Source organism: Arachis duranensis, chromosome 7 (genome assembly GCF_000817695.3).
Source record: "Arachis duranensis cultivar V14167 chromosome 7, aradu.V14167.gnm2.J7QH, whole genome shotgun sequence".
Classification (NCBI taxonomy): Eukaryota; Viridiplantae; Streptophyta; class Magnoliopsida; order Fabales; family Fabaceae; genus Arachis; species Arachis duranensis.
Window position 1 is genome coordinate 6,430,450 of NC_029778.3, and position 10,254 is coordinate 6,440,703.

The 10,254-nt window shown below is 29.7% G+C and overlaps 2 protein-coding genes across 2 annotated transcripts in view; both read right to left on the reverse strand.

The window, feature by feature from the left end:
* Nucleotides 1-6,638, reverse strand: part of LOC107496755 (receptor-like protein 19) — a 110,183-nt gene extending 103,545 nt beyond the window's left edge. The window contains exon 1 of the mRNA XM_052251730.1: nt 6,163-6,638. Within this exon, the coding sequence (XP_052107690.1) occupies nt 6,163-6,492 (330 nt within the window). The 5' untranslated portion in view covers nt 6,493-6,638. The remainder of the gene's footprint in view (nt 1-6,162) is intronic.
* On the reverse strand, nt 3,331-6,152 carry LOC107496809 (receptor-like protein 19). Its single transcript, XM_052251731.1, has 2 exons — nt 5,391-6,152; nt 3,331-5,318 (listed from the first exon to the last, which is right to left on the reverse strand). Exons 1-2 carry the CDS (start codon nt 6,106-6,108, stop codon nt 3,448-3,450), a joined length of 2,589 nt encoding a protein of 862 aa, XP_052107691.1. The 5' UTR covers nt 6,109-6,152; the 3' UTR covers nt 3,331-3,447.
* Nucleotides 6,639-10,254: the final 3,616 nt, after the last annotated feature.

Here is a 10,254-nt window from a genome sequence, read left to right on the forward strand (position 1 = left end):
GTATTACTTGGACGACCCAGTGCACTTGCTGGTTAGTTGTGTGGGATTGCAAAAGTGTGATTGCAATTTCGTGCACCAGGACTTAAGCAAGATCATCTGCCACAACTGCAGAGAAGTTGGACATTACAAGTTTGACTGTCCAAAATTGAAGAAAGATGACATGTCGAAAAAGGAAAAGAAGAAGGGATTCATGGCATCTTGGAAAGATCTGGAAAATGATTCTGATGAAGTAGACGAATCAGAGACTAAGTCTCAAACCTGTCTCATGGCCGATCAAACTGATGAGGTAATTTTCATTGAACCTTCTACTGAAGACCTTCATCTTATGATCGATCATCTCACTGAAAAACTCAGATGCTTCTTGAATGAAAATCATGAACTTGAATATCAAAATTACATTCTTAAGGCAGAAAATGGTTTTCTCAAAGATAAATAAGGGAAGCTAAAACTACTATTGATCTTGTTGAAAAAAACAAGCAGTTAAAGACTGAACTTAAAGGTTGTGAGAAACAGTACTCTGTGATTGCATATTTAAACTATTTTGAAGAAAATGAAAGGTTGCACAAGGAGGTAAAAAGTCTAAAAGAGGACCTAGTTAACTTTACTCAATGTTCTGCAAATTTAAATCAACTTTTGACTAGTCAAAAATCTTTCTATGATAAAGCTAGTTTGGATTTTCACAAAAAATCTAAAATGTTTATTGAAAAATCTCCTTTTTCTAATATGGCTTCCACTTTGGATGACATAATATTTCAAAATCCAACAAATTTTAAAAAATAGCAACCTAAAAGATTTTGCAGATTATACAATTGAAATGAACATTTTCCTATTCAATGCTTCATAAGTGAGAAAATTAAAATAGTATTTTTTAAGATTATAAATTATAAGAATATTAATTTTAGATATAAAAATCGAATCCTTTTGATTTTTAGAAACAAAAATCGAACCACCTGATTTGTAAATTAAAAAAAAATCACAAAAAAGCAGATCCTTCGATTTAATATTAAAATATTTTAAAAATTTCATTGCAAAATAATTGAACCAATCGATGACACATTTTGGTACCACAAAAGAAACACTAACATTGTCAACATAATTGGATTGCACACAATCCTCATTTATTATAAAAAAATATTTCTTTATAAAATTTTAGTTTTATCCAACAAATGATGTCTATATATAAACAAACCTGTAGGGATCAAACACGGTGAACTATTAGGATTTTAAAAGATTTGCTAGTATATATAAGTTTTGATTGGCCTATAAGCTAGGTATTGATTTATTGTTTTTAGAAATAATTGATTTCTCCATGAATTCAAGCATCTACAGTTTTGTAAGATATAAGTGAAGTGATTCATTGAGAAGGGAATAAGAATAACAGATATCCAAACCAAGGAGACAACATAAATAAAGGAGTGTACTGTGTACAAGAAAAAAAGATCCATCATTTTATGTGACCAAAGTTGGTCCTACGTTGTGTGAGAGACATATGTAACGAATTAAGATGAGGGGTATGGTATCAATATGTATTAATAATTTAATATTATATGCTTAGAAGTTATTACAAGACATTATTTGTTTTCTAGGAGCCTCTCAATGCAAGGAAAGAAAAAATCACATGCACCTATCTACCAGGGTATTCACTAGGCCGGAAGCCCAATGATTAATCCCTTAGGTATTGTAGAGGTAAAGTGGACGACCCTCCCAATCAAGCAAGCTCCATTCTCATCCTCCAGTGAATATCAAACTCGGAAGAGATGATTAAGGAACACAGACCCTAATCAACTTTAAATTTTTTTTTGGTATACTAATCTTTTTTTTTCCATATGTATCGTGTAAACTGTATACATATATATTTCTGGACGTAAGTCACCAAAAAAAAATATTTCTGGACGAATTTTTTGGGCTTGGCTTGGGCTGGTAACTAGCTCAGACTATAACGGATTGCTTAATAACTCACAGCCCAAATCATACGTGATCCAAAAATTTTAAATAAGAACCTTAAGCATATAAAAAATAAAAAAAAACTTAATGACATGTTAATTTGACTTTCACCATATTTAAATTTTATTTACTCATTACCAAAAATAAAATATTTATTTACCGAACATAAAAAATAATTCATTTCAGGTTATTTAACTTTTCTAAAAACTTTAAAATGAGTAAGATAAAAAATTAAATTCTGGTAGTGATTTTGAAATTTACGACATACATCAATTTGATCCCGATGTATCAAGTGTATTATTATCATCACCAAAATTAAGTTTTAGATATTATAATAGTCTCTCGATCTTATTCTGACAATGACTCAGTAAATAAAATAATAAACTAATACTCTATTAGATAATTTAGTGAAAAGGCGATGTTTATTTTTGACGTCCAATTAAAATATGTGTACAAATCGATTTGCATGCTCACAACTATAAAAACACGTCGCTTATGCTTTGATTAGTTTCTATAAAAACAATCCACACAATGTCATATACTCATATGTAATTTTATTGTGTTTTCAATCAAAGTGTCACTCGATCCTATTAAAAATCTAAAATTATACATATAATATCAAATGAGAATTAGTTCTATTCCCAACCCAATTTCATTTCATATTTTTTTTACCAACATATGATGCATTTTATTAAAAATTTGCACATAACACATAAGCAAATTTCAAAGATCCATTATTTTATGCGAGCCAACTTGATCCTACATATGTTGTTCGTTTTATGTGCATAGATTTGTAGTATTATAATGAAGTAGTTAAAATTTTAAGTTAACTAAAATCTCTTTTTTTATATATATTAGAATCTGAATACATTTGTATTAAATCAGGTGATCATTTTTATGATTTAAATTATATTATTATTTTATATTTCACTTATTTAATTTATTCTTTTAATTTTATAAAGAATCTCAATTTTCACTTATATTTGTCAAGAATAGGACACCAAATTGTTTTTGTATTCATCATATAAAATAAATTTAAGCCGTGGTTGCTTTTTGTAAATCGAAAATAACATTCTAAGTCTAACCCATTTGAGATTTGACAAATTCAAAATTTATAGAATGATCCTATGTTGTACATTCAATTAAGTTTAGCTTCGATTCTTTTTAATTGGAAAATTTTGATATGATTGAGATCTGAATGTATGAGTAGTCTAATACATTTGTAAGCAATGTATAACTGAAGCAAGCTATGGCAAATCATTTTAAATCAAAACAAAAGCAAATTGAACAGATCAATAATTAGGTTTTTTTATCTCTAATTCACAAGAAGTTGAAATAATAGATGCTGACTCATGTAGAATTTGTTTATTAATAGAAATAGCATATTTTATTCAAAAAACAGAGTAGTTCACATCATTACAGAAAAAAAAAAGAAGAAAAACACAAGAAGCTAACACAGTCTCATACAATTTGCATGGCCTCTGATCTGCTGTGCATGTTTTGTTAAATATAGCCACAAATAAGTCTGGCAAGCCACAAGGGTTTCGCTGTCTTTATAAACAACCTTCCAAGGAACATCCCAAACACCATTCCACATGCATATCCCACTGCAACCGACTTCCACCCAAATAATGATTCTTTTGCCTCAGGAAATACTGAAGGTGGTTGTTCTTCATCATTGCCGCATGACTTTGACAAAGGGAATCCACATAGCATTGAATTTCCTCTATAAGAATCATTTTGGAATGTATTGAACTGTTTTCCTGTTGGTATCACTCCCTTCAACTGGTTTTCAGAAAGGTTCAAGACAGATAGAAAATTCAAATTTGTCAAAGACAGAGGTATTTCACCTTTCAGTTGGTTCCATGAGAGGTCTAACCATTCCAAACTTGTCAAATTACCCAGAGTTTGTGGAATGTTACCACTGATTTTATTGTGAGAAAGATTAAGCCCTTTGAGAGAACTTAATTCTCCAATGACATGTGGAATTTCTCCTTCAAACATGTTATTTGACAAGTCTATGGTTGTGAAAATAGTTAATATCCTTGACATTTCTATCACTTGACCTTTCACGGTGATCAGCACAGAATCATTATATGGTACACTGGTTGTATTAACATAGAAGCTCATATACTCCAAACCATCAGCTTGAGTATTATCATTCATAGTCATCATTCCCTGAAACTCTTGAAAGTATTGCATTGGCAAAGACCCACTAAACTTGTTATTAGACACATCAAAAATTCTCAACTTTGGAAATGGGTGCTTCCTACTCAAACAAGTGATGGTACCATGAAATTTGTTATTTCGTAAACTGAGTACCTGTAATTCCTGAAGAGCTTCTAGCCTACTGGGAAATACATCTTCTATGTTATTGTCACTCAGGTCTAGAACTTCCAGATTTGTGCAATGAGCCAACGATTGTGGTATTGGTCCCTCTAATTGGTTGCCGTTCAACTTTATAGTCTCAAAATCATTATTCTTGGAGAAGTTTTCAGGTATGCTTCCATAAAAGTTGTTGATTTGCAAATCCAAAACCTGGAGCGAAGGAAAAGATCCCAAGCATTGTGGAATATTGCCAGTCAAATTGTTGTGAGACAAGATTAGTGCATTGAGGGAGCTTGCATTGCATATTGTTGAAGAAATGCCTCCTGTGAAGTTGTTGTTCGAAACTGAAAAGTAATAGGTGCCATTTGGTGGGATTGGAAGATCTCCTTGCAGCTGGTTGAAACTGAGGTCAATAAAGTCCATCCATGTGAGCAAGAGATTATGACTGAACCAAGTGGGAATCTTTCCATGGATTTTATTGTTAGAAAGATCTAAAATTCTTAGATTTTGTAGTCTACTTAGGAATGAAGGAAAAACAGTAACACTACAAGAAGAGAAAGTTAAAGATTCAAGTTGCGGTAAGATATATTCAACACTACAATTACTATCAAAAGAGAGAATTTTATTGTTAGAAAGATCAAGAGAATTTAAATTTTCCAACTTTGAAAAATGAGAAAAGTTCACAAGACCACTGAAATCATTTGATGACATATCCAAATCAGTGAGATTTTTTAGAAATTTAAAGATCGAATTTGGAAAATCACCTTGAAATTTGTTATCAGAGAGAAATAAAGATTTCAATGAATAAGTGGAGAATTCGCTAATTGGCCCTGTAAGTTGATTCATGCTAAGATCTAGCCTTGTCAATGAAGACAAAGAATAGCACCAGTCTGGAATTGTCCCATTTATAAAGTTATTATCCAAATTTAGTATTTCTAGTTTTGAAAGTGTGGCGTTTTTGCTTGGAATTGGGCCGATTAATTGATTAAAAGACAGACTTAAGTAAGAAAGTTGAGTTAGATCAAGTAATGATGATGGCAGCTGACCTCCTAATTTATTATATGACAAATCTAAAACAGATAGTTGGGTTGGACGAAACAATGATGGCGGTACTTGACCTCCTAGACTGTTAAAAGAAAGTTGCAAGGTATGTAATTTAGTGAAGTTGTGGAACACATCTGGGATGTGACCACTGAACGTATTACGACTAAGATCTAAGTAGGTGAGATGTTTGAGGTTTGAAAGCAAAGATGGAATCTCACCATGAAGTCTATTTCCTAAAAGGTTCAACTCAGTTAGTTGAGTGAGGTTCCACAAAGACACAGGAATTAATCCATCAAATTGGCAATTCCATAGCCATAGTTTGTTAAGAGACTTCAAATGGGAAATGGAATCAGGTATTATTTCTTCCGAGAAAGGTATCAAAGAGAGGTCCAAGATCCTTAGAGGAGTGCTCCAATTGGACTTTGGAAGTTCAACCTTCAGCTCTTCATTGCCATACAAACTTAGTTCTTCAAGATTAGTTAAACCAAGTACCTCAGTTGGAAATTTTCCATGCAATCCAGTGTCAGAAAGTCTCAAGGACAGCAAAGAGGATGACAAATTCATGAGCAAAGACAATGAAGTTTCTCTGACAGAAGACATGCCTACCTCATCTAGAAGTAGCTCATTCAAGTTAGTGGTGTTACCAATGAGTTTGCTCCATGTGGATTCATCAAGTGCTAGGTCATCATTATACGAGAGATCAAGTGAGAGTAATTTAGACAAGTGTGAGATTGTGGACGGAATATCACTGCCAAATGATGAGTATGATAGATTGAGATGGGTGAGACTCATAAGATTACCGATTCCGGGATATATTGGAGAGTGGGAGAAGTCATTGAAGGCAAGGTTGAGTTGTTGAAGATGCGTGAGTTGGAAGAGTGTGCTGTTGGGATGAAACTCGCCTTCAAGCATGCTGCAACTCAGGTCAAGCCCAATCACGTGTCCTGATGTGGTGTCGCACGTGACCCCATCCCACTCGCAACAGTCAGTACCGTTTTTCCATGATGCTGTCTTGGAATCTCCGATCAATGAGATGTCAATGGCAAATGAGTTCTTGAATTGGAGCAAGTTTGAGTTGTCATGGTGGTTGCATAGTGGCAACAGCGATGAGCAAGTGGAAGATGAAGTATAAAGAAGAAGAAGCAACAAGAGAGTAAAACACCTCATCATTATCATGTCACAATAATAATGTTTAGATTTTTAATGTATATGAGTGTGGTGCAGGGCATCCAATGCAACTCGTGAATGCAAATATATATAGGTCATCCCGTGCGTGGAATATGCTCAAACTCTGTTAATAGTGTGCTCTGTGCTACTATTTTTTCCACAACCTCATTGCATTTTTGCATTATTGCATCTAACATTCCAACATATTACAAACTCAGCTCTATTTGTAATCAAACTTTAATCAAGTTAGAAATCCATGTGAAAGAGATTTTTATACATGATTTTCATGAACAACAAAACTAGAATCAACAATTCTGTTTCCTCACACAAAATATAGTTTAAATTTAATCCAATTTTCATTTGTTTATTTTTTCGATAACTTCTATATATAGTATGTGGAATTCAATATTCGGTGAGTTGGAGACTTGAGTTTTCATTTTCTAATGAAGTGACTAATTTATCATATGACAATAAATTGGAAAAGAAAACTACGGTTCTAATGAAAAAAGTTCAATTGTATATTTCTATTACAATGTTTGAACTTACAGTCAAAGCTATTGAAAAAAGTAATAAAATAAAAGGGAGTGAATAGAATTGAAATGCATATCTTTGAATTTGTTGTGTAACCATAAATAAAAGAATGTGCAGAAGAAACCAGGCAGAAACTGGATTTCTACAAAGCACATTGCAAAAAGTTGACCAAGACTTTTATAAGTGGATTTCTGCCTGCTTTATCACGACGACGACCTGAAAAGGTAGGGTTTTGATTGAGCGCATACGGAGGTAGAGAAAATCGAGATTTTACGTGAAATCGAAAAAGTAAATAAAAAACGTAAAACGTAAAATCTTAATAAGATTTAAATCGTAAAATCGTCAGACTTAGTACAAATTTCGTAAAATCGATAAACTCATTTAAAATCGTAATATCAGAAGATTTTAAGAGTTAAATCGAGATTCTAGCTACTACGCCACTCTGCAATAAGTTACGAACTTTTATAAGGTAAATATCTTTTTTATTTTAGATTTATATAAGTCCAACTAACCATATTAAGTATATATATAAAATTAGTTACTACCATATAAAATATATATTAAAATAAATTAAATATTAATATATATTTATACATAAATACATAATAATTAATTTAATAATTATTTTTTTATATACATATAATATTTTTGTTATAAACTTAATACTTACATTTACCATACCACAATATTAAAATCTTATTCTTAAAATTGATATGATTATATTTAAATGAGATTTTAATTAGAAAGCTAAATATTTTCCAGTTAATGTTAATTAAATTTTTTAAATTATTTTTTATTATAAATTTTAAATTTTAAATTTTAATTTAAATCCAAAAATTTTAATCCTAAATCCTAAAAAAATATGATTACCATAAGTAATTTTATAATAAAAAATAACTATTTAATAATAACTAATTAAAAATTAATTTTTTATATTTATTCTCTGAAGTAACTACATGACGAATAAACCATCAGAAAACCTTGAATTATCTAATATGCTTATAAGTTATAAAAATATTTTCGATTTATGTTAACAACAAAAATATTTTTAAAATATTTTGAAATGTGATAAAAAATATTCGCACATAAAAAATTGTCTCCGTTAATAGATACAATTTAGATGACAATGATAATGCTTATGCGAAAATTCTGATACTTATGTTACGTTTTAAAATAATATTTTAAAAGTATTTTTGTCTTTTAACATAAATTGAAGACAATTTTATCCGCGATTAGATAATTTTCTAAAAAGTTCAATCTTTTTTATCGTTATCGTATATATGAGGATGTTGTAAATTTAAAAGCATATCATTGTCTACATTATTTTTGGGGATATATATGATTCTTACACGCTAGCTATCTATAATTGAGCTGAAACTTGTCATACTTAAATACTTGTAGAGTAAGAACAATATCCAGATTAGGGGGTTCGTGTTTAGTGGCATAAGTATTATTAAAAATTGAAATCTATTTTAAGACTATATGCCATCATATCATTCATATGCAATTAAACAAATGATGAACTATTTTCATGGAAATTAAATAATTTATTTGTTTCCAAATGAAGAAATTAAAAGTCATCAAACTTGAGTGATACGGAGAGTTGAAGTCCAAGTCTTCCGCAATCAACGTGGAAAAAAAAAGACATGAATTTGGTTTCATGATTTTTTTTTAACATAATCAATAATGAAGGAATTATTCGTTTGGTGACAAAAAAAAAAGTTGGATATAAAACAGTTATAACTTATCTTATTTAATATTTATTTATTATTATAACAATTAATAAATATTAAATAAAATAAATTTTGATTATTTTTTTATTTTTCTAATATTACCATTTTTTTTTTAAAATTCGTAAGTGGTGATAAATAAGCTCTCAACACAATATAATTTATGATTGCTTAATAATCTATTATATCTTCTAAAAAAAGATGGCTGACACTTTTGTAATTTAGCAAAATAAAAAATTAACACATATTGTACTAAAAATATTGTCATTACATAATAATAATAATAATAATAATAATAATAATAATAATAATAATAAAACGAGGAAAAAATTGAATATTAAAGGTTGAATATATATTATCCAGATTATTTACTAGAGATGTTTAGTATAACACAGAGTATTATGCATAAGGATAAATTTTGATGGCAAAAATCTAAGTTTAATTGTTATGTTATTTTAGAAGATTATATTTTATATTAATATTTTTAATATAAAAAATTATAGTAATAATTTTTTAGATGTTAATGAATTATTTTAAAATTGCAATAAACTAAAATTTTTAGATATTAATATGATAAAGTGGTGAAATTATAATTTTTCATAATATATAGAAAAGTCTATAATATTTTTTTAAGTATTAAAAAAATTCTTACAAAGAGATTATACATATGAGAGATTTTATTACTTTTTTCTTTAAGTTTCATTCACTAATTCTATGCAAAACATGACATACATTAGTAAATGCCTTAACCTCTTATATATAGTATTTTTGTGGAGGTGTATTTGATTTACAAATTGATTAAACTATGCACAAATTACACAAGTGTGTGTATTAGAGTCTTCTTTCACATTCATCTTTATCAAGTTGTATGACAAGTTGATAAATATCAACTTATGTAACAACTCATTCTTTGACTAAGTCAAAGATTGCAACTAAGCTAACTTATCTTCAAGTTGTAAATTTTGACTAGAATTTTGACTATGCAAGTTGGACAACTTGCAAGTAGTTTCATGAGTCTTCTAATAACTTGATAAGAACCATTTACATCTTACTTGATTCTAGACCAAGTTTAAGTTATATAATGTTCTTTAACTTTCTTGAAACTTCATCATGCTCGACTTGTATCACTTATAACTTAGCCATTTTTGTTGGCTTCAAACCAAAAGAAAAATTTTACTTCTTCTTTTCAAAATCTCCCACTCAAAATTATTATTTTGATGTATTCAAGCTGCTTATATTTTCAATAGACCAAGAGAAGATCTGCACCAATCAAATTTATCTGTATTGATTGATTTTGTCATGATATCTGCAAGATTGTCGTTGGTGTGGATTTTCTGCATATCTACTTTTTCTTCTTCCACTACTTCATGAACAAAATGATATTGAACGCCTATATGCTTTGTTCTTGAATGAAAGGATGGATTCCTTGCGATGTGCAAGGCACTCTGATTGTCACAAAATATTGGAATCATATCCTGTTGTGCTCGAGTTCCTCCATTAACCTTTTGCA